The 25,596-nt window shown below is 45.2% G+C and overlaps 1 protein-coding gene across 1 annotated transcript in view; it reads right to left on the bottom strand.

The window, feature by feature from the left end:
• The window catches only part of Tnks (tankyrase), a 334,637-nt gene that overhangs the window by 35,329 nt on the left and 273,712 nt on the right, over window positions 1-25,596 (bottom strand). The window contains exons 24-26 of the mRNA XM_084591573.1: window positions 21,348-21,422; window positions 5,687-5,870; window positions 2,099-2,207 (exon numbers count right to left, since the gene is read on the bottom strand). Of these exons, the coding sequence (XP_084447699.1) occupies window positions 2,099-2,207; window positions 5,687-5,870; window positions 21,348-21,422 (368 nt within the window). The remainder of the gene's footprint in view (window positions 1-2,098; window positions 2,208-5,686; window positions 5,871-21,347; window positions 21,423-25,596) is intronic.

Genomic DNA, 25,596 nt, shown 5'->3' with positions numbered 1-25,596 from the left:
TCATTTTGCAATAAATGAGGATGCTGGCTGAGGTCAGAGAGTCATGATGGCTGGCCGCGAGTTTTAATGAACAAGAAATTTTAGGATGTACGAATATATTTGAATGGGACAACGGAAGTAATTAAGCTGCAGTGTGAATCAAACAGCAAGTGCTCTTCTAAAGGCATCCAAAATTTCAATTATTCTCAAAAGCCCCTCCATGAACCAGATACTGTGAAAGAAATTGGCATCTTGGAGCAGCTGGTGCAGTGTGGCATAGGAAATCTCGTTATCAAAATTGTGCTTCTGCAAATTCTTTAATTTGTGCACACTATTTGGAGTGTCGAAAGTCAGGGCCACCGGACCACTTTGCATTTCATGTTGGACATGAGGAGGCTTCACTATGAAAACAATGAACAGCATGTAATGAAAGCAAGGTGACTGTAAGAACATAAATATGTCGACGGAAGCAAGGAGAGCATGCATTGGCATTGGAGTGGCAAGGCACTTTCAAAAAGCAAAAATTAAGAAGAAAAAAAGATCAGTGAGAAGCAAGCACCATTCTGAATGCTGAAAGTCGTGACAGGAAAGCTCCGAGAACAAAACCATAAGGTCAGACTTCCTCGGCCTGTCAACAGTGGCCTACCAGTTGTCAACATGCACACATTAGAAGAGGCGGGAGTAGCAATAAAAAATTAGGACTGAGGAAGAATAAGCATTGCTTTTCAAGCAGGTCATACCCTTACACAAATTAACTAGTGCCAATCCTTAAGTGTCTTGAATAAACGAGCTCTCCATGTCATAGAATTACATAGCTGTTTGGGAGGACCTCAGTAGCAGCGAGCAGTCAAAACTATCTGAATTGGTTAGGTTAACAAGGTTTTACAGAACTTTTTGTCACACCTCCACACTGTCTCTACACCCCTTACACATGCAACTAAAAACCCACTCGGTACAAAGGCGCATCTTCTTCCCTTTCCTGCCACAAGCCTTGCTCCCGAAGGCTGCCCACGAGGGCAGTTAGAGCAGGCAGCACTTATTGCTGTTGCTAAATTCGCACACCAACTTCATTTCGAAGTGAAATAATGTATTGCTCTTTATAAGATTGCTCACCTAGGTGAACATCTGGACTACACAACCAACCAATGTGACAACAGTACAATGACAAAATTGCTAAAGAGTGAAAGCATCACTAGAAAATCAAATGACGAAAGACAAGGTTCGTGCACATAATCACCACAGCTGCATCGTGCCCCAATTTGTCAGCCGCATGCACATGAGCAATGAATCCATACAACCACTGCTGACAATTGCTAAGAGTACATGCATTCCTTATTTATGGGCCCTTTTCCTTGAAAACGTATTCCCTTTACTTGCCGCATAGCACTAAACAGACAGACACAGCGAGACAAACAGGACGGCCGCTAACTTACAACTGAACTTTTATTGCATGAAACCAGGCAATATAAGCATTTTCTTAACAATGAAGAGGAGGAGATATAAAGCCATTGAAATATAGGAAGCAATCAAATAGCGTTGTCGTCAAACAACGTTCACAGATGTAAGTTAGCGCTCATCCTGTTTGTGCTGCTGTGTCCATGTCTGTTTAGCGCTATGTAGCAAGTGAACAGTCACCAACACGCCTAATAATAATAATAATAATAATAATAATAATAATAATAATAATAATAATAATAACAACAACAACAACAATTGATTCACAGAAAAGGAAAGGCATAGTATCTGTCACACTTGTTCTGTGGACACCTGAAATCGCACCGCAAGGGAAGGGAGGAAAGGTGGGAGTGAAAGCAGAAAGAAAGGAGGAGTGCCATAGTGGAGGGCTCCGAAGTAATTTCGACCACCTGATGATCTTTAACATGCACCAACATCGCACAGTACACTGACGCCACTTAGTTTCGCCTCCATCGAAATACAGCCGCCGGCAGTCGGGATTGAACCCGGGTACTCCGGCACAGTAGTCAGGCGCCTTATCACTGCACCACCGCAGCGGAGCCCCATTCTGACATATTTCCTTTAGTGTTCACAAGGGAATGTTCGTCCCCTTACAATGACTGGACTCACTGTAAAAGAGAAAAGAAAATAAGGAGGAAGTTACCTGTGGCAAATGTAACAGGAGCGATCTTTGTGTATTGGGCAGCCCGTTCCTCCGCAAGTGCCATAGACATACTGATTGCTCTTGGACGAATTCTCCGCAAAGTAAATGCCTGTAGAGAGAGAAGAAAAAAATCTCATGACTACAATAATCAGTATGGACATGGAGAAAACTATCGCCTGAAATTAAGCAGCTATCAGTTAGTAGTAGGGGTACCTCAAATACCCATCAGCCACAAAGCAAGCATGAATAATTGATCAGTACAGTTATAACAGGGTTTAACTATATCATTTGAAGAATGATGCGGAAGTAGTGAAGTTTATGGTTAAGTGATTTTTTGAACTTCACAGATCTTTTAGACTATTTGGTTATTAGTTTTTAGACCCTACTCCGGATCCTGTCGGGTGTGAAAAAAGTTGACGAATCTATCTCAATTTGAGCATTCTGGTGTTGTCTTCATTTTTTAAAATAATGCAGCAAAATGTATCCAGGATGAAATATCTCATTGCAGAAAAATTACTAGAAAAACCCACATAAATATGGACCATGTATGCAACTAAGTGTAATTTCTGGACAGCAAAAAAAAAAAAAAAAAAGAGAAAGCTGAGGAAAGGTCAGCAAAAGTATTTATATGCACTACATTTCACGACTGCCCTGAAAATCTTACCCGCGCCATTGAATAGTGCCACAAACCTTCATGTGCAGTGCTGGTTTGCTTCCCATCTTGAGCCGACATGCTTGATTGGAGAATCTCAAGCATCATGAGGAGCACCTCACATTCGCTTGGCAATTGCGAAAATCACTTCAGCTGTTCTAAAACCAGTAGGCCCCTTCCAGCACAGTCACGGGTTGGCCATCATGCGCTGCACTCGCGCCTGTTCACGTCTAATACCCTGCGTGGTGTGCGTGCCCAGGAAGTGTTCTCAGATTCGAGGTTTTCGCGATCATTGTCCGGCAGATGTACCATCTGCCAAGAATCCTTTGCTACAGATTTCTTTCTGCATAAAATTTTCTTTGGTACCTTTAAATGCGTTTGGCATCCCGCATTTCTCGAAAGCGCGTCCAATGCGCTCTTTGGGAATACATTCGAACCCGGATATATCGAACTCGAAGGGGACCGCGAAATAGTTCGATATACAGAAATCGGCTTGTAATGGCACTTACGATGCGAAAAAACGATATCGTATTTGTCGCGTAATCAACCCACTCGCATAATGAACCCACCCTCCACTTTTGCACCCGAGACTTTGAAAAAAGCATTAAAGGGCCACTGTCCAGGGAAGGCCCTTTTAAGCAAAGGAGCCCAGTGTTTCGATCAGGTACCGGAGATAGTCTGTGCAAAATGCTACAGTGACATGCGCGCCGCAAAGCATCGAAAATACAATTCAAAGCTCTCTCATGCTCTCCTTCGGGAAGCCAGATTCCCCGTTTCCTGCGCTGGCCCGACGAGCCACAGTAATGACGTACGTACCGTGAACGACGTCCATTGGTCCGTCTCGCTGACTGACGGGAGAAGGATGGGCGTGGTGGTGGTGGTCTACCGGTCGCTGCGCGCTTTTCCCTCGCCACGACCAGACTGAATCCAGCGGCGCACGCTCCCTCGGCCGTTTTTTTTTTTTTTCTCGCGCTCGCGGAGCGCCACGCCCCACCTCCCACCAAACGCGGAGGAGGAAGGGGAATTTGTCTTGCGAGGCTAGACGACCTCGGGCAGGAGAGCGAAAAACCTTTGCGAGGGAACGGAAGGAGAGAAGCATGACCAAATCGGATGATTGCGGTGGCTGTAACTGCGTTATTAGTTACTCTTTTCAAAAACATTTTGCGGCCTTGCGTTCTAGGGGCGAAGTCTCACAGTCACCGGGGAAGAAAATATTTTCGACCGGAGGGTGGACAGAGGGCCTTTAAGGCTAGCTCGCTCATATGCAAGCGACGAGCGGCAGCGACAGAGCGAAAATTTTCAAACTTGTTGGAACTGCGTCCCTCTCGCCGCTCGAGCCACCGATGCAGCTCAAAACAAGGTTTCTGTGTCGCCGCGGTGGCAGGAAATTGCGAGCATTTTCGCTTGCATGTCGATGGCGCGCGTCAGTCCATTTTGGTCGTCTCATCCATAGCTCATTGGCAGCGTGCCAAGATGCTGCGCAGCGATAACGCCAGGGCGCGTTATAGCTCCTGCAGTGGGTGGGAGCGAACTTTGCAGAGTGCCCATGATGGCTTGATTGCACATGCCTGGTTCGATCTATTGCACCGCGCTTGGTGTGGGCGTCATGATCGCAGCAGCTGACCGCGTGCTTTCGTTAATTCATACATTCAAGGATAAACGACTCCCGCCAAAAAAAAAACTTGTTGCTTCTTAACGTCCGCAGCCGCCATAGCCACGTCCGCCGCCGCGCTGCCGCACGTAGAGGGTTCGCAACACACGCTGGAGAAGGCGTCCGACGTCTGTCTGAAAACGGGATGAGCTGGTTTGGCGCATGCGTTGCGCATGCTGAAGGAGAGAGATAGCTCCGCAAAAGAATGGGCACACCCACGCACATGGCTTGCAAACGTCATGTGTTGGCGCGCGGGAAACAACAACTGCAGATGCGCGCGCCTTTGGGGAATGGGTGTGGCGCTGCCCAGACCAGCTGTTGCCGAACTGCCCCCTCTCATTCCTTCCGCGCGTGGCTTGAAAACGTCACGCAACAAACGTCCAAGGGTAATGCGATAGTCTTTGGGGAAGGCACACTTTCCAGTGCGGGGTGCGGAGTTCGATATATCGAACGACCGGTGAAATTGAGTTCGATATATGATGCGGCTTTCCTATACTTTTACATGGGATTTTCAAGGGGATATTTCGTGAGTTCGATATAACCAAAATTCGATATATCCGGGTTCGATATAACCGGGTTCGATTGTACTGGTCAAGTGTCTGCGATTCATCTGTATGGTAAGGCCAGCATGGCTGGAGAGGCCTATTAGAGACCCGTGCAACATGCTGAGTGATCCTTTTACCCTCCTTACATCATGGCATCAGCATGGCAAAACTGAAACCGTCGAAACAGTCATCAGACGCAACTGCTAGAGAGTGCCTCCTCTCACTGAAAGGCTGACAGCGCTGATCAATAACAAAGCTGAAACTATTATATTGGTTGAAATTTGTTTGAGTTCGCAGATAATACGAGGTGAATACCTGACACGATAAAATTGAAAAAAAAGAAAAGAAAAAAAAAATACCTCGCATAATGCGTTGGTTTTTACAGTACTATGCTCCTTTCTATAGGTGCCTATGATACAAATAGCTAATGAATTAAAACCAAATATTCCAAACCCAAGGTGCTGCAGCAACTCAGGTGACAGTACCATCTCAAGCAACAATGGACATGGTCACATTCTTCAAACCCAGCAGTAATAGCATGTAATCTTAATAAAATAATGCTATCAAAAGGAAAAGAGAGATCTGTACCACTCACGGCATCTGCTGAGTTAGAAAACAAGAGAGCTTGATGTTTCACTAGCACACACGCAAAAAAATAAAAATAAAAAAATAAAATAAAAGAGAGACAGAGCAGGCAGTGCAGGAAAAGTGAGAAAAGAGGAGGGAAAAAGTGCACCTACCAGCTCCAAACATGCCCCCAATGTAGGCATGGCGTTCATCAAAGCCTTTTTGGACAATGGCATTGATAAATGGTGAGCCATGGAACAACATGCGCTCATTGGACTGGTTGTGATTCTCCTCAGCCACCTCTTTTCTCCGGTGGCAGTACCGTTCCAAAAGCTTTCGGTTCCGTACTTTCTGAATCTGCAAAGTAATTCAATCTCCATATCATGAGCTTCTCTTATATTTAGGCGAGAACATCCCAGCTAATTATTACACCCGATTCAAACCAGACTGTATATTGGCACAAAATGCATAATATGCAGGGGCACTGACTAAGTACAGCGCAAACAGATGAGGATGAAAGAAAGGCACAAGCACCATCTCACAACTATTGTTTATACTGCAAAGGTAACAAATATAAAGTACCACACAAAATCATCACACGGTTAAAAAAAAGAAGACACTTCGGATTATGTAGTCTGCTTGGCCACCATTACGAGATAGGGAAGCTTTTTATTTGTCCTGGCCCAGGTTATAGCAAACAGTGCTGATACCGGGGTCAGCAATCAATTAGTCAATACTGAGTGTTTCAGTGAAGGTGAGCAAGAATTTTTAACAATAGGCCTCTTGAAATATGAAGACAGCTATCACGGTGAAACCGCAGCAGTGTGGGCAAACAACAGAAAAACTGCACAACATTAACAGGTAAGCTGGTTAACTAATTTCTGACAGTCAACCAATGGCACATGAGCCAAGTCACCTTCCCTGCCCCGTGTAGACTGGAGCAGCAAGCAGTGGTGAGCACCACAGGCAGGACTAAGAACACGGTGTGGCATCTGCGCAAAGGACTGACAACGCCGGCGGTGGTGCTTGGAGCACGCGCCTTTTGATATGACACAGGCAAAATTTGTTGAGCAAAAGCACCGAGGGTAATCACATTTTTAAAATCCTAAAAACTAACACTGCTATAATTATTGGCCAGCTACAAATCTGTAATGGCAATTAGATGCCCAACTGTAATAATTTAGAAGTTAATTATCAGAATACAGCTCACATTATCCACCTACAGTAAAATTTTAGTGATACAAATCTGGTTGATATGAATTTCGGGATGATACGAATTCGCCAAATCCCCCAGCCGGAGTGCACTACGCATAGTGTGCAAAATTTTGGATGTTCCGAACGCTCACTCGCGCCACTACGAATGACACTAATGGGCAAACTGTGGCCCAAACTTGAGCACTATGCACTGCCCGCACATATTTGACACTGCGATCGCCAGCCGCGCTGATCATCACGGGCAGTTTGCAGCGATGCGTGGCCCGCACGTCGTCAACGTCGCGACCACCTGTCATGCTTACATGCCGCAAAGTTCTTAGCAGCGTGTGGCCCACTAACTGCCGACATTGCGAACGCAGGACTTGGCAGCAGCGTACGCGGCGGGCGCGCACGAACTGCACATCGTTGTCTCCGCAATCGCTAATTAGACTGTACACACCATCAGCAATTACTCGCCGGCACAATGCTGCCTGTACGTTGCCATTTCCAGTCGTGCTGTACGTGCCGCGAGAAGTACGCGGAGGCTGAAGAAGTACATCACCGGCATCGCAAATCGTCTGTCGTGCTTTCCACACTGCGAAAAGTGTGCAGCGGCGCACGACCCACAAATCGCCCACATCACAACTGCCAGGCGTGATACTGTGCACTGAATAGTAGTCAGCAGCGCGCGGTGGGCGCGCATGGCCCGCACATCGTAGATTTGTAATCGCTAGTTGCACTGTACGCATCGCGAGCAGTCTGCGGCACCACGCGGGCAGCATGTCGTCATCTCCTGTCGTGCTATACATGCCGCGAGAAGTCTGTGCTGGTATGCGGCCCGTGCACCGTTCACGTTGCAACAACTTGTCACGCTGTACGCGCCACGAGTGTCGAGCTGGGCCCACTCGACCGTAGAAAACTTCATCGACCCTAAAAAGATCTGTGCGACTGTCTTTCCAAACCTTCTGCATATTTATTTTTGTTTGTTCTGATGATACAAATGTTCTAATAATACGATTTTTTTTGCGACCCTCTGATATTCTTATCCCCAAGGTTCAAACTGTATTTTCCACTGTCTGGCAAAACTGGTACGACTGTGCCACAGTTATCTCAAAAAGCCTATTTTTAACGGTCCCTTTCACTATAGGGTGTTTCTGGCAGTGATGCACCTCCAGTGTCGGCTTGGTTTCAGGGAACAAGCATATCAAGGAAAGAGCGTAGCGATTTATTTTTGATTATGATTGCTATACAAATAAAATAGTTAACGGAATATGCACATTTCAGTGTTCTGCACGTATTGTTAATTACCATCGTCATCATTATCAGCCTGACTATAAATGAGAGAAATGAGGATAATACAAAAAAAAAAAAAAAACCCTGCTCAACACTTCTTGAGAGTCCGAATCTGAGCTTGGCTCGTATTCATAATCAGAAAAGCCATTGCTCCAGTCCGCAGTCGAAGGCCCCGTGCTGTCAGCCATGCAAAGGTAAACGCGCGCACTTTCGGTGGCCCGCACAACGGAGAGAAATGGCACATTGTGAAATCCAAGATGACAGAGAGAGATGGAAAGAGGCTAAAGCAATCATCCTTTGCCGCTGCTATCTGCAAGCAAGGGTGCAGCGAGGCAGAGAGAGCGAAAGCAGCGATCGAGTCATGTGTCGACCTATTGCAGAGGCAACGGCGCGCCCCTGAACTTGACGCGTCGTAGCAGACACGACAACAGAATAAATATAAAAATCTGCAAACCTGCGACAGTTGGCATAACAACCCTTGAACCCGTAACCGCACACGCGCCGCATGATCGCTTAGCGCGAGAGTAGCACGCGCTGAGTGACCGCACCCCCCAGCAAAGAAGGTGGCAAAGGTAGGCGCGGTCACTCCATACTCTTCAATATATACGTACCGACACAGCGCAGGGCGAAAATACGAACTTACAGAAAGATTTGACAGATGGCGCAGCCAGTCCAAGCATGCCAGTTTTGCACTCAGGTGAGAAGTTTTGAATGTAGGATAGAGAACATACTGGTACATCGGTGACACCGTGGAGGGGAAGCGCGAAAACGTACTGGTACGTTCGTGACAGCGAAAGGGTTAAAAATTGCAGTTACACTTTGCTAAAACCCCCAGTACAGTGAAATCTCGTTGATACGATGCCACTTAACAAATTCTTTGGCACAATGCTTTTTTCTTTTTCATTCCCAGCCGACGCCCTACCCAGTGACGACACCAGGTTTCTGGGATATTTAAATCATAGCCAGATATCCTAAAACCTGTAAGTACTTCCGAAGGATGTCTATGGCAAGTTCTTGTTTAGATGTTCTGACGCGCTGTTTGATGGCTATCTTGTTCGAATTATGCTAAGGACACTTACTTATGTAGGCATGTGCGAATATTGAAATTTTTGAATATGAATCAAATACAAATATGAGAAAAAAAAATGCCTTCGAATATTGAATCGAATTGCAACTATCTGATCAGTAAAAACAAAAATATAAAAAATACCAAACAATATTCACCTTGTTTATTTCAGAATTTACAAGGTACAGTCGAACCTCGTTATAACGAACACTGATACAGCGAACACTGATACAGGCTGTCTGCGCAGACTCCGCAGACAGCCGCAGCAGCACGGGCGCGGATGCGCGTAGGTTTTGTAGTTCCTCTCTGCTTCGCTGGAAACCGAGCGCTGGCGTCGCGGAGCAAACTCCAGCTTTGGTTCCCTATACCCAGGTTTCATCACCCGTAACAATGGAATCCAAGAAGGTCTCCTTTTCATCTCTATACCGCTGAAGAAATACACGGGAGGAGTCAACACGTTGCCGTTGGTCTTCTGTGAGCATTCGCGGAACCCATCTTGCGCACACCTTCTGATATTTTAACTTTGCTGTCAAAATCCTATGAATAGTGCTTCTAGAAATGCCAGGAACCAAAATGCAGAGTTCGTCGAGTGTGATCCTCCGATCTTGCCGCACCATTTCTTCGACCTTCGCGACTGTCTCATCAGAAATCGACGGTCTCCCGCTTCTTTCTTCGTCGTGAATTTCAGTGCGACCAGCTGCAAACTCCCTACACCACTTGCGGAAGTTTTTAACATCCATACACAACTCTCCGTACACTTCTGTCAACTGGCGATGAATTTCGATTGGTTAACGCATTTTGAGTTCAGAAATCGTATAACTGCGCGAGCTTCGCACCTGGCGGTAGCGACAAATGGGAGCTCCATTTCAAATGGCTGCCGAGTCAAGACGGATAGTCCATTTCGCGCTAAGTCATGGCTTGTTTGGAAGACGGGGCACAATGAACACAGCAGTATGGCAAGCTGCAACGCAAATAGTTTTCCTGCAGCCACAGCCCTTTGGAGACCTTACTTTTGGAATGACCCTCGTAACAGCAAGATGTACTGCTTCGATTGTTGATAAGTTTTGTCTGCTCCTCTAATGTCGCAAGGTATGCTCTTGCATCAACACATGCTTGTTTGAGATCGCTTCCTTAATTGTGTCAGGATGCTTCGCCCCCTTACACCAGTGACATGTGGAGAAGCCATGCGATAGCTTGCAGTCTGCACGCTTTTCCTTATGTCGCTTCCCCCAGACCGGTCCGCTCGTTAGCAAAATTCGTCGCTTCACCAATTAGCTCAGCAATCAGCAACACAACGGTAACCCCTCTTTCCTTTCACGGCACACATGGCAGAAGGAAACATTGGACACGTGCCTTTTTATATGCGGCAGCGCTTATTGCTAAAACAAGCTAAATAACATGCTTTTGATTGAACGCTTAAATAATGCAGCATGAGCCTATCGATTTCGATCTCGACAATCTCTAGACGAAGCCGAAAACAAGTCCGAGGATCTCTAAGGTCATATATTATAGTGAAGGGTTCTAAAAAAAAAAAAGAAAAAAAGGAATAGGCGAAGAAAATATTTTGCTGAAGAAAAGAAAAAGACTTTGCGACCACCGTCCATGGTATGCATGCAAGAGTGCAGCCGACATCTCGAATAGCAGACGACATGGAGATATCTCAGTGGTCAATAATTGCCACACCAGAAAGCTGCTTTCAATATTAATAATAAAAATTCATTTTAAAACTACCTACTGCACCGAATGAGCTCAAATTTCAAGGATTTAAACTTTAACGTGTGTGAAGTGAAATGCAATAATCAGTTTATGCGTATCGCCTGTGTTAAGAAACGTTTTTGTTTACGCTTGGAGAGTACCTGTGCACTTTTTCAGCCTGTTCCTCAGATAGAATTGGTAGGCAGAGTGCTGATTCGGCTGCCTTCTCTGCTCCTATTGTCAGCAGCAACAGCCTGCTTACAGCGGTCAACTAAGACGACAGATTGAAAGAAACTGAGAATGTGCCAGGTATTCGGCAAGAGATCGGCCTAGAAGTGGTGCCACCATCATTCAGTGTGGATCAGCAGGCAGCAAAACTGAAAAGCCATAGAATGGTATATATACAGTAAAACCTCGTTGATACATGTTTTGTTTTTTTAATGCCGGAAAAAACGTATTACCCGGGAAAACGCACGATCCGAACTGCCTAAAACTAAGAAAATTAATGGCTGAATGAGGTACAAAGACGTTTAGAATTGAGACTTTCACTGCATAAAAACGTAGATTAGCATTTATTGACACGAAGTATGCACAGCTGTTATTTTCGCAGAAGGAATGACGAGCCGGGATCGCTTCCTTGTATCAGGTACTTCGCCCCCTTACACCAGTGACGTGGAAATGCCATTGCGATGGCTCGCAGTCGGCGCGCTTTTGCTCATGCTGCTTTTCCCAAATCTGGCCCGCTCGTTAGCAAAATTCGTAACTTGACCAATGACTGTGTTGTCTTTAATGAAATTGTGGTAGCTGAAGACCAGCACGCACTTAATGTTGAACTAATTAGCATACTAGAGTGGTGCCAGGAGTGGGACATGCTCCTAAACAAAAAAACCTGTCTTGCTTCGCATAACCAGGAAAAGATACCCGCTTCTGTACTCTTACTCTGTCCAGGACCGCAGTTTATCCAAGGTGCAGAAATATAAATATCTCGGCGTTACACTAAATAACCGCCTCAGCTGGAACACACATATTCTTAACATCTCCTCTTCAGTCTTTTGCAAACTATGCCTGCTCAGACACAAGCTTAAGGATGCTCTTGCTCATGTTAAACTTCTCGGATATACATATGGTCGCGCACCAATTCATTATGTGAACTAATAGCAGAAAATGGTATTGGGCGCAAGGGCCACCACTGGAGCGAATGGCACTAGTGTCGACCTAGGGCAGAAAGTAGGATCACGTGACTTCTCTTACTGCTACTGAAGCAGACGCTCGATTGAATTTGTGCATTTTAAAAGCTATTTTTGACCTTGCATCATTACTGAGGCTGCTAAAGTTTATTTAAGCACTTGCTATGGTCCGTTGCTGCTCTGCACCCGGACGTAATCGAGGGAGCCCGGCACGAGCTCCCATTGCTACCCGAAACATAAGCTTACAGAATTCTCTTTCCTCAACTAAAATTTGAATGGGCAAATCAGATAGTGATCATTCTCATGATGTGCGCTACAGACATTTCAGCGAGCGAGATTTTGTCCATAGAGTTGCGCTAAAAGTTCGGTGAGCAAAAGAACAAATAGCGCGCGCGTTTTAATTTGCACTTATCACTTGTGAAGCTAACGATACTATTGCTGGATGGATGGAAATTATGCCGGCTTCTTCATAGAGCAATACCCTCCTAAAGAAAGGAGGGATCGTGCGAAAGCCAAAAGGTCTCAGATTATTTTAAATGAGCGTGCTGACTCTGAAGTTTTACTGAAATTAACTAGAAGATTCTGCCGCCTCGGGCTGCGGTATGCATGGTCAGTTGTCTCAGGCAGCGTCCCCAGTTCTGTAGTAATTTCAAATGACAGAGACCGTGAATAAACGAAAGATAGCGCATAGCATGCATGTTGTGATGTGCTGATCGAGTTATGCGTAAGAAAAGAAAATAACTACTGAGCGCAGATAAAACAAATATCCGCTCTAACCAAGAGTGCCAATGGCAGTAGTCAGTGCGCAAGAGTTTGCTGCGTGGAACACACATCTTCACACTTGCTAAACATTTAGTCCATGTCATCCCCGCAGTCAAACTTGCTTGCTCTACTACATTCAAGGGAGCAGGCGAACGGTGCCGCTTCCACCGGTGCTATAGGAAGGCGCTCAACATCTGTCAGGCTCCTGAAAGCCCTCTGCTCTTGCACAGGAATCCCATTACCTGTGCACTGACTGCTTACATCTGTCTGGTTGTGTGGTAGCTTCTTTTTCTTTTTTTTTTATAGCTCGCCAACTTCGATAACTCGGACTCGGTGAATTGCATTTTTGCCAAATGAACAAGTCACATACCTCAAAATAAACTTATACAGGCCCAGACTGCGGTATATATTAAATAAATTAACTTAATACTGACGCGCAACTGAACTGCCCAGGAAAGCATCCTACAGCAGCCGTTCAATGTGAGTTATCCCACTTTCTTTGTCATGCGGGCGTTTTTGAGAGGTGGCGCCACGGTATGTCCTCGCGACCAATTCTGCCAGCGTGCCGAGTGCCAGCGCCCGTCCAGTTGTGCAGGCCTCATTTTCACTTCATCATATCGCGTTTGGGGCCAGCCCCATCTACTACACACACAATCATTTGAACGCGTTTTAGTGTAAATGCCTTTTGAAGCAAATGGTACTTAAAGGCAGCATCCTGATCACGACTGACCGCATGCACGCGTTGATGACGTGTGTGGAAGTATGGACGACTATCGCAAACAAAAAAAAAGAGAAAAAAGGTTTTCCCGCGTAATGATTTTGTATTCTATTTGGAAACCCGTAGCGCTTGTCCGACGTCATATAGCCTTTTATGGGCGTTAACTGGGATCGCTCCAACAAAAATACTTATCCGTATTTCCGAATTACCAGGGGTCGATTTAACATGTACTTAGTTGCAAGCTTCGGAGGTTGTGCAGAAAAGAAGAGCAAGCAGCAGCCGCCGCGCTGGTCATGGCGCCATTTCGATTTAACGAGCTTTTGCTGTTATTCTAGTTTCAAATTGTTCATCCCTAGATCGTTAAGACACTGCAAAAGAAGCCCCCGCGTTACTCCTCATGAAGTGGTGTTTCCTCAGGAATGAGCGCTTCATATATACTGGCCCGATGGCTTTCTTTGATGCTTCGCCATGTTGCACATAGCCACTGCAGGAAAGCAACTGCAGCGAATGATTGCTGCTTATCAGTTTTTCACGTTTTCATGTCGGAAGTGCTCGTTTACATAAGTCCGGTTGATCGCAAAACGTATTATATGACCATCGTCTGTCAAAATTTCGATCGCAGTAACCAAAAAATCGTGTTACACGGGAATGTATTAACAGAGAGTAAATTAGTGTAATTCTACGGGAGATGTTTTACTAATACAGTCGAACCTCGTTATAACGAACACGGATACAGCGAATTATCGGATATAACGAAGTAAAAGCAAAGTTTGGTTGGCTGCTCTTTATTTCTATGGGAGTTCTATCTGTATAACGAAATGAAAAACTGAAAATTTGACACTAAATCGGTTATAACGAAGCATATTTCATATTCACACGACTCAAAATCCGCAAAGAAGCAAAAAAAAAAAAAAAAAAAAAAAAAAAAAATATCAATCGCCTCCACTTAAAATGTGTTTGAATCACCCGCGCTTTCGCATGCCACGCCATCTAGGGACCGCGAATGAATCTAGCATCAACGGCTGCCTGGCATGTGACCTGCACGTGATCGAACCACCGCCCGTGTGCCCCTGCCCCTACTTTTTGCCGACCCGCGCGTGTGCTCACTTTCCTCGAGGTCGTGCCGTCGTCTTGCAGCATGGCGGCGCCGAAACGCAAAGCTGTTTCTCTTGAAACAAAGATAAAAATATTCAGGGCGGTCGACAGCGGGCACAAGAAGAAAGAGATTGCCGCAGACTTCGGCGTTGCGCCTAGCACTCTGTCAACCATACTGAGCGCAAGGCAGAAGATAGAAAACATGCACTCTGCAGGCGCCGTGAAGAACGACAGGAAGCGCGTCAGGTATCGTCACCACCAAGATGTTGAAGATGCCTTGTTCGCGTGGTTCAAGGACGTTAGAGCGCGCAACCTGCCTGTGTCTGGTGCCGTGCTTTAAATGAAGGCAAGAAGTCTCGCGTGCGTCTTAGGCCACGATGACTTCTATGCAAGCAGTGGCTGGCTGCAGCGATTTAAAGATCGCCACCAGATTGTTTGCCACACCTTGTCGGGTGAAGAAGCAGCCGTCGATGTAGAGAACTGCGAGAAGTGGGCAGAAAGCTTCCGCATGCAACTGGATGGCTACGAGATGCGCAATGTCTACAACGTGGACGAGACTGCGCTTTTTTTTAAAGCTGCTCTCGGAAAGGTCACTCGTTGCGAAGAACGAACTGTGCCGAGGAGGCAAGAAAAGCAAAGACCGCGTCACCGTTGTTGTTTGTGTCAACATGGATGGGTCAGATCAAAGGCGGCTAACTGTTATTGGTAAATCTGCTCGCCCCAGGTGCCTGCGCAATGCCCGGAATGTCCAAGCGGACTATCGCTCGAACAAAAAGGCATGGATGACGTCGTCACTCTTTGAAGCATGGCTGAAGGCCTTCGACAAAGACATGGCAGAGCAGCGCAGGAAAGTGCTCCTTATATTGGACAACTGCTCTGCCCATAAGGTGTCTGTACCACTTGAAGCGGTCCGCCTAGTTTTTTTGCCGCCAAACTCAACCTCAGTGCTGCAGCCATTAGACAGGGGCATCATTCGCTCACTAAAATGCTGCTACCAAAAGCGATTGGTTACGCAGCTCGTATTTGACATAGACAGGGGCATATCAACGGCCATAAACCTCAAAACTACGCTGGACATGCTGTACGATGCATGGAACGAAGTGGCACAGTCGACAATAAGAAATTGCTTTGTTGATGCTGGCCTAGCCCCATCCACCAGCGAGACTGAGCCCAACGACGCCCACGATTCTGAAGGTGAAGCGGACAATTTCGACGAGACGACATGGCGTCAACTGGCGGTTCCGAATGTTACGTTCGAGGACTTTATTGCTGCCGATGACAACTTGGCTGTGATGCCCGAATTGACCGACCAAGAAATTGTCGATCAGCTGCTTCCTACAGATAATGCTACGAGCAGCAATGAGAGTGAAGAAGAAGGCGAAAAGCGAGCTCTCAGCAGCACCGAGGCCGCCGATATGGCGAGGAAATTGAGAAGGTATCTTGAAAACCTACTTGTGGCCAAATCAGCTGACATTGGGAAAGTGCAGCACAGTGTCGATTTCGTTGAGAAATTTATTCTATCGAATAGTGTGAAGTGCCGCCAAATGAAGATTACATCATTTTTGAAATAAATAATTTCTGCGTGGCCTAAATCCCGATTTGTGTGCTCATTTTTGCTTGGCAGTGCAAAATGAAAGGTAAGGTTCCGCGTGCTTATACCACGCTTTAAAGAAAAAAAAAATGCTTTGTTTTCAGCTCTGTGCTTTCCATTTTAGAGTAGCCTTTACTTGGGTTTTAGGAACAGAATTTTTTTTTGTAGGAATTTGTGTGTACTTTTATAACGAATATCGGATATAACGAATGAATTTCCGCGCAAAATGAGACTTCGTTATAACAAGGTTTGACTGTATTTGCAAATAAAGATAAACTGCACTGAAGTGTACACTATACGGAAATATCCAGTATAAATCTTCCGTATACCATCGTCCCCTACAGAGAGGACGTGTCTGGAATTGGGTGGAACTGTCATATCGCTGCTGAATACAGTAAACTCTTGCTAATTCAGCCTTCAAGGGACTAGGAAAAGTTTCTAAATGAACTAAAAGCTCAAATTATCGAACTGCTGCCGAAAACTGTTTGCATCAAAGTAATTTTATCTGATGAACACCTGTACAATGATGTCTGCATTTGAGATGACAACGAAGTTTGTTCCCTGTTTCATCAAGTGCTTTGCACACACTGTCGGGAGGGCCCTCTTCTCAAAAGGGAAGATTCCTCTTCACAAAACGACATGGGGTGTTTTGTGAAGAGGGACCTTCCCTTTTGTGAAGCGAGCCGTCCTGGTGCCGAAAGTCAACAAGGTCAAGCATTAAAATGAAGCACGCAGTATGGGTAAACAGCGGTGAATTCAAACATTTTAGATGTACGGGGTAATTTGCTCATATTTGAAAATTCCAAATATCAGTTTATCGAATATGAATCGAATAACAAAAATATTCTATTAGTATTCGAAATCTCGAATATTCACACACCCTTATTATTATGCATTTTTTCCACAGTTCTGTACTATTACTCTTGTGAGGTTTGTTTCTAAAGTAACTTTAGTTAATTCGATATGTTAAATTTTCATGTCAGGTGCATCTTTCTGGGAAGCACATTTGTCAATTTATCTGGGAGCAATCTTTGCCACGTTGAATGGCAAGCACTGCAGCTTTGGAATGAACCTTTCCCCTTATTCGTTTGCTTTTCGATCAATCTTGTGCTAAACGAGGCCTTCATGTTCAACATAGGGTATGACGCCAACATTGCAAAGTTACCAAATTTGCCATGCTCGGCTACCGAAGGTTGCTATTGGCTGTGAAAAAAAAACAAAAAAAAAAAACAAAGCACAATTAGATATGTTTAGACAACAACTTAGAGACAGTCTACTGACTTTTTCAATAATTTGTTTTTCTTGCTTTACTCGAAAGCTCCATTATTAACGAATACCTGGCTGTGGAGCTGAGAAACAAGGCAGAACAATTTAAACCTTAATTTCTACACATGATCGTCTCGTTTTCTCAATGGTATATGGCATCTACAAACACTGATGTCGTGGCGACGACATCCACTTAGTATAACACCTCTATGCAACCCTACGAACACAAGTGCTATTAAGTCGCATGCAGAACATGTCAGTAACTAAGACGCACGGATTTTAATAAAGCTATAATTGAGAGTGCTGAGATAACTTCGTGAAATGAATAAACTAAATAAACCTAGTGACATCCACCACAAATACCAACAACAGTTTGTCTGAGTGCTTGATTTTCCGTTTTGAATGCATTTTAAGAGCAAATCAAGCAAGATTAAAGAATAAAAGTAGCTGTAATTTATTGAAAGAGAAATATACAGGCTGCTTTAGGTGAAATGGACACAAATAACTGTCCTTATGGCACTGCGGCATAGTCATAAAATGTCGCATATTCACTTAGAGTCCAGAGATGTAAAATTTTCAAAAATTTTGCGTCGATTGAAAAAAAAAAAAAAAGTTTTTTCAAATTTGGTTTTCATAAAAAATTGAAAATTTTGAAAATAAATGAAACACATGCTTAGAATAGCTTGGATTTATCCACTTCATTCAACACAAAAACAATAATTACTTGCTAACATCGTTAGATATCTGATAGGCGTGATATGTACATGGTCGTACACTCTAAGTACGAACATGGCTCAGCAGAGCGTCAGCGCATTCGGCGCACAGGGACCTGGAGGCGGTGCTTCGTGTTGTCTGCTAAAGCGCCCAAGCGCATCGTGTTTGCACTGTTGCAGTGGTTTTATCACTGAGACAGCATAATTATTAAGCAACAAAGGAAAAAGTGGCATCGGTTCTTTTAAAAGCATGTCATAGACAACACTGTTAGCATGTCATAGACAACAAACAAAGAATGTGAATGGATTGAGATTTCACAAATCATCCAAAAATCACTCCCTATCACAGACCAGCCGCTTAGCTCCGAATATATTTGCAGGTGCTTATCAGCCTCGCCTGCATATAACAGACTGCCGTACCCAAGCTAGCATGGTCCGTCAGTTGATAACCTTTCACAGGATTGAACAACAGGCTGCAGTGAGCGAAGTGCGATAACGCCACCTCGGCGTGTTTGAACACAGAGAGCACATAGTTGGATGCTTTTTTCATAAAGAATGCACGGTGCGCTTCGGCACTGTAGCAGACACAAAGCACTGCCTTTGGGCCCCTGTGAGCCTGTGCCACTTAGTTTCGGTGCACGGCTGCACCAGATGCGCTGGTGCTACAGTCGAACCCGGATATACCGAACTCGAAGGGGATCGCGAAATAGTTCGATATATCGACAATTCGATGTACAGAAATCGGCTTGTGACGTCACTTACGATGCGAAAAAACGATACCGTATTTGTCGCGTAATCAACCCACTCGCATAATGAACCCACCCTCCACTTTTGCACCCGAGAATTAAAAAAAAAAAAAAAAAAAAAAAATGCGTTAAGACCAGCTCGCTCACATGCAAGCGATTGAGCGGCAGCGACAGAGCGAAAAATTTCAAACTTGCTTGAACTGCGTCCCTCTCGCTGCTCGAGCCACCGCGGCAGCTCAAAACAAGGCTTCTGTGTCACTGAGGCAGAAATCGCGAGCGTTTTCGCTTGCATATCGATGGCGCGCGTCACTCCGTTTCGGTCGTCTCATCCACAGCTCATTTCTTGGCAGTGTGCCAAGATGCTGCGCAGCGATAACGTCGGGGCACGTTTATCTTTTGATAGCTCCTGCGGTGGCGGGGAGCGAACTTGGCAGCGTGCCCGTGATGGCTTGTTTGCACAAGCCTGGTTCAATTTATCACGCCGCGCTTGAGGCGGGCGTCATGATCGCAGCAGCTGATCGCGTGCTTTCGTTGATTCGTACATGCAAGAATAAACGACACCCAGCAAAAACAAAAAGAAAAACAAAAAAGCCTGCCGCTTCTTAACGTCTGAACAGCACAACGATAAGAAAAGATGACTCGCAAAAAAAACACACACACACAAAAAAACAAGAAAACAAAAACAAAGAGAGAGCTGCCGCTTTTTAACGTCTGCAAGCGCCATAGCCACGTCAGCTGCCGCCCGCGCGCAGATGGTTCGCAACACATGCTGGAGAAAGCGTCCTACGCCTGTCTGAAAACTGGCTGAGCTGGCTTGACGCATGCTGAAGGAGAGAGATAGCTCGGCAAAAGGATGGGCACACCCACGCACATGGTTTGCAATCGTCATGTGCTGGCGCGCGGGAAACGATAACTGCAGATGCGCGCCTTTGAGGGAATGGGCGCGGCGCTGCCCAGACCAACCGTCGCCGAACTGTCCCCTCACATTCCTTCCGCGCGTGGCTTGAAAACGTCGCGCGGCAAACGGCCAAGGGTGATGCGATCGTCTTTGGGGAAGGCACACTTTCCAGTGCGTGGTGCAAAGTTCGATATATCGAAAGACCGGTGAAATTAAGTTCGATATATGACGCGGCTTTCCTATAATTTTACATGGGATTTTCAAGGGGATATTCTGTGAGTTCGATATATCCAAAATTCGATATATTCGGGTTCGATATAACCGGGTTCGACTGTATTCTACTGATCAGTAAAATAAAGATTTTGGTGAAGCCATGACTGATTCATGATTATCTCGTCCATCTGTTTTTGAAAAATGTCCAACAGGAGTGAGTCTCTTCTACATGATGGTGGAAAAGCTTGAAATTTGGGTTTGTAATTCTGGATGGTCCAGAATAGACCCCTCTGGTTATTTTTGGTAGCGGTGTTCTTTGCCTGTGCAAAGTACCAACTTGCTCATCTGAGTTGATGATTTTGCTGATGCACAATCCTGATGCTTGGCATTTGTTTCAGTCTATCCACCTAATTCTCCTACACGACAACAGATGTGTTGTCAAACATGTTGCACTGGGAAATTCATTCTCAGTGTTACAGTGCTCCCACACTGCTCGCTTTTTTTCACCACTCATTTCACACACAGAAAGTGCTTCCAGACACTAAACCACGGGTAAAACTTTCACAATACTTGTAGAAATATACCACTCTAATTGAATCTCATGCACTTTTACTCACTTTTCATTCTTAAAGTATAAATGCCAAGATTAAATTTGATCTAGTTTCCCTTAAAGTTCAGTAGATAGCAGCAGCATGTATAGCATTCCTGAAAACAACCAATACAACAGTCAATGCATTCTGATAAAGCAGCTTACGTGGGATAGTCTTTTTGGTTTTGTGGCGCATTTTCTTTGACTAAAGCCAAGAGGTAAACCATCAGACTAGTGTTCAGCCTGGTACAGCTGTGTAACCTGCTTTAAGCCCACTTTCTCGTAGCATGAATAACTCTTAAAAGGCGATGACATAGGCGGTCGACTACTAAACTGGGTGGGTCTATTTTGGCCAGCACGGCCACGTTTCGATTCAGGCAAGATGATGCAAGCAGACTTGTGCAAGCAGGTCAAATATTGCAATTGAGTAATAAATTTTCAGTTTCAACGACAATTCTTTTGTTGTGGAAAGCTCAAGCGTTCAAATTAAGACCGAAAAAACCGTCACACCAGAACTATTGTAAAATGCACATATGTCTATGTTGAAAATGATTTCCTGTGTCATATGCCTAGCTTGATGTAGCTCATGTTATTGTCCTCATCATCTTGACAAAGGCTGCCTCCCCCACAGCCTGCGTCTGGAACCATCTCTCAACTCATATGCCTAACAAAATTTGACACCAAACAATTACATGCCCACAAGAAACTCAGTGACTAAAGAGGATCACTTGAAACATGGAACCTGCATGTTATTACAACAGGATGATCTCACCATTGAACAGAAACACGCAAAAGGAAGACAACGAACCTTAATGATGTTGTAGCGCATGAACACACCTCCAGCATATCCATTGTCCCTGTGTTCCCGGATGGTAGCTTGAAGCTGAAACAAGACGCAGCTTTCAGTGTCGTATACTCATGCACAGAGTAGCAAAAATTGTAACACAGCTATTTAAAAATGGCTGAGGTTTAACCCTGCTAAACCTAGTTAGGCGAAGCAAAGTGTCAGTTTGCTTGGTCTTGCTTTGGTTAGGCAATGGTTAAGACATGGGCACACATGGTTTTGCAGCAATTGCAGTTGCCAAGCAAATTTCTGGACTCAGCAGAACCCAGGTAAAGGTCCGAATAATCAAACAGTTCGAAAACTCAGTGAACACGAAAAAAAAAAATCACTGTTCTGCAAAAAATAAGCTTTAAAGATCACAACGTTCCCCACTCCCTATGTTTAGTTTACATGTTGATAATAGGAAGTTAAAGCGTGGTGCGATCCACTACTGTTATCTGTAATCACGCCCTACCATGATCCGATATGGCACGGCTGACAGTGCACGCTTGCTGATTGGTGCCACTGCAGCAGGCGCACATCACTGGGAAGCACGCAACTTGCTCAAGGCACTCAACGCATGCACCTCACAGAAGCGGACAGTGGTAATCTACAAGCCCTATAACTCTCCAGTTGGACTATGTCGGCAAGCCATGCTTTCATCATGTCCACGCCGCTTAACTTCACGGCTGTGACGCAGGGTATGCTGCGAATTAATGCACGCACTGCGTGAAGCAGTAACTTTTAGTTTACATGGTTATCAATGGTAGCGAAGGTCGCAAGATGGAACTCGCTGAAAAAAAGTGAGAGGAACAAGAGCCTCCACTAATGCGCCAATCCCCCTCCCACTTTTCTCCACAGGTGGTGGGGGCTCGATGCCGTAGCAAACGGTGCTCACGTTCCATTTTCAGCCCGTTAATGCCACTACTTCCAATGGCAATGATGAATAAAGAGCTGTACAGTCCACCCGAACTACTGCTTAAATTAAAGATGGTGCCTTCTACAATTGCGCAAGACGATGCCGGCTTGCATATATATCATGCCAAAAAAACGAGTCTTTGGCCAAAGACCTCCACAGTATTACTGGTGCCAATTTTATAACTTTTGGACATTACAGAATCCTCATTAGAGAAACGCATAAGCATTGTTGCTGCACACGGTATATCATGCACTCCTTGTAGAGATTTCCCACCGCAGAAATTATGATAGCAGCTTCGTCATTGACGACACTGTGTAGCAAGCTGCCCATGAACTTTTTAAAAGAGCACAGTGACGTTCGTCAGGCCGCTAATTCCAGCCGACCTCTAGATTTTTTGCACCGTGCCGATGTCAGTTCATAAAGAATTACAAAAATCGGCGCACGGAAACAAGAGTTATTCAGTTTATAAAATTCTAAATACAAAAAAAAAAAAAAAAGAGCAGCGCGTCTGAGCTGGTGTGAGAGGGAGCCGCAGTGCAGCGGTGGCGTAGCCGTAGAACATCCGCCTCGCATACAAGAGGACCGGGGTTCAAATCCCGGTGCCGCGCAATTCTCCACCGGATTAAAAAGAAAAAAAAATCCGCATATCGATGGAATTGCATAAGCAGGTTTGGGGTGCGACCTGATGCCGGTGAACACCTCCGGCAAAACACTCCCTCACCAGAACAGGAGTTGACCACCCTGGTGCAGTAATTGGCCGCAACCTCCTATGATAAGCTCCATAAAACCCCGGCCCTCAGTCACCAGCGGCTGCGGAACAACTGACCACAGCGGCGGTCAGACCTGTGACGCAGCAGGGGGTGCTAAGAATTCCTGGCTCCGCTGGACAGGCCGCCATTGGAAACTGACCCTGGCAACGTTTAACGCTAGAACCCTAGCTAATGAAGCTAGTTTAGCAGTGCTGTTAGAGGAACTAGAGGGTATGAAATGGGATATCATAAAGCTTAGTGAGGTTAGGAGGCCGAATGAGGCATATACTGTACTGAAGGATGGGGATGTACTGTGTTATCGATGTTTACCAGAGAGGCGACAACTAGGAGTAGGTTTACTTGTCAATAAGTATATAGCGGGCAATATAGATGAATTCTATAGTATTAATGAGAGGGTGGAAGGCATCGTAATTAGGCTTAATAAGCGATATAAACTGAAGGGTGCACAGGCCTATGCACCTACATGTAGTTATGATGACCAGGCAGTTGAAAGCTTCTACGAAGATGTAGAATCGGCAATGCGAAAAGTAAAGACGAAGTATACAGTACTAATGGGCGACTTCAATGCCAAGGTAGGGAAAAAAGCAGGCAGGAGACCAGGCAGTAGGTAACTATGGCATTGGTTCTAGAAATAGCAGGAAGGAGTTACTAGTTGAGTTTGCAGAGCGTAATAACTTAAGAATCATGAATACCTTCTTCAGCAAACGGAAGAACCGGAAATGGACATGGAAAAGTCCTAACGGGGAGACTAAAAATGAAATTGACTTCATAATGTGTTCAACCCCCGCCATTATGCAAGATGTAGAGGTAATCGGGAAAGTGAGATGCAGTGACCACAGGATGGTGAGGCCCCGAATTAGCCTGAATCTGAAGAAGGAACGCAACAGACTAGTAAGAAAGAAGCCCATCAACGAATTAGCGGTGAGGGGGAGGGCAGAAGAGTTCAGGATCTTGCTACAGAATAGATATTCAGCTCTAAACGAGGATGGCGACACTACCCTGGAAGCAATGAACAATAATTTCAGAGATATCATTACTAAATGTGCGGTAGAAGTAGGCGGTAGGATAGTTAGAGAGAGTACTGGTAAACTATCTAAGGAGATGAAAGATTTGATTAAGAAGCGTCAAAGTATGAAAGCCTCCGACCCAACAGACTGGATAGAACTGGGAGAGATATTAAAGCTAATCAGTATGCGCAAAGTGGCCTACATAAAGAAGTATAACATGGGGAAAATTGAGCATACTGTAAAGAACGGGGGAAGCCTTACAGCGGTAAAGAAGAAATTCGGTATAGGCAAAAACCAGATGTATGCGATAAGGGACAAGGCGGGCAACGTCATCACGAATATGGACAAGATAGTCAAAGTAGCCGAGCGGTTCTATACAGATCTCTACAGTAACCAAAGAAATCAGGACCGTAACGAGATTGGCGGTAGAGAAAATCAGTCAGACGTTCCACCAGTGACGAAGGACGAGGTCAAGAAAGCACTAGAAACTATGAAAAGGGGGAAATCAGCTGGAGAGGATCAGATAACTACAGATTTGCTGAAGTACGGGGGGGATATCGTGCTAGAAGAACTGGCCACCCTCAGGGGGTAGACGAGTCGTACGTGAAAGTGCTGGAAGATAAATATAGTGACGGCACAGCAACCATAGTTCTGCATAAAGAAAGTAACAAAATACCCATGAAGAAAGGTGTTAGGCAAGGAAACTATAGATCTCCCCACTACTATTCACAGCTCGCTTAGAGGAAGTATTCAGAGACTTGGAATGGGAGCAGTTAGGGATAAGGGTAGATGGAGAATACCTCAGTAATCTGCGATTTGCTGATGACATTGCCTTGCTAAGCAACTCGGGGGATGAACAGCAAATAGTGATTGGTGACCTAGACAGGAAAAGTAGAAAGATAGGCTTGAAAATCAATATGCAGAAGACTAAAGTAATGTTCAACAGCCTCGGGAAGGAACAGCAGTTTACATTAGGTAGCGAAGTACTGGAAGTAGTAGGCGAATATGTCTACTTAGGACAGGTAGTAACCGCAGATACGGACCATGAAAAGGAAATAACAAGAAGAATAAGATTGGGATGGAGCGCATTTGGCAAGCACTCACAGATTATGACTAGCAGCCTACCGGTATCGCTAAAGAGGAAAGTATACAAACAGTTGCATCTTACCTGTACTCACCTATGGGGCTGAAACGTGGAGGCTAACCAAGAGAGTTCTACTTAAGTTGAGGACAACCCAGAGGGCTATGGAACTAAAAATGATAGGGGTAACATTAAGAGATAGGAAGCGTGCAGAGTGGGTCAGAGAAATAACTCAAGTTACCGACATTCTAGTGGAAATTAAGAAGAAGAAATGGGCATGGGCAGGACATGTAGTGCGAAGCGAGGAGAACCGATGGTCGCTTAGGGTAACAAACTGGATTCCAAGGGAAGGAAAGCGTAGCAGGGGGCGGCAGAAAGTTAGGTGGGCGGATGAGGTTAAGAAGTTCGCAGGGGTCAAGTGGATGCAGCTAGCACAGAACCGGGTTAAGTGGAGAAA

Source organism: Amblyomma maculatum, chromosome 1 (assembly GCF_055883805.1).
Source record: "Amblyomma maculatum isolate TAMU_Amacu chromosome 1, ASM5588380v1, whole genome shotgun sequence".
NCBI classification, from domain to species: Eukaryota; Metazoa; Arthropoda; class Arachnida; order Ixodida; family Ixodidae; genus Amblyomma; species Amblyomma maculatum.
This window is presented reverse-complemented; position numbering and strand designations above follow the sequence as displayed.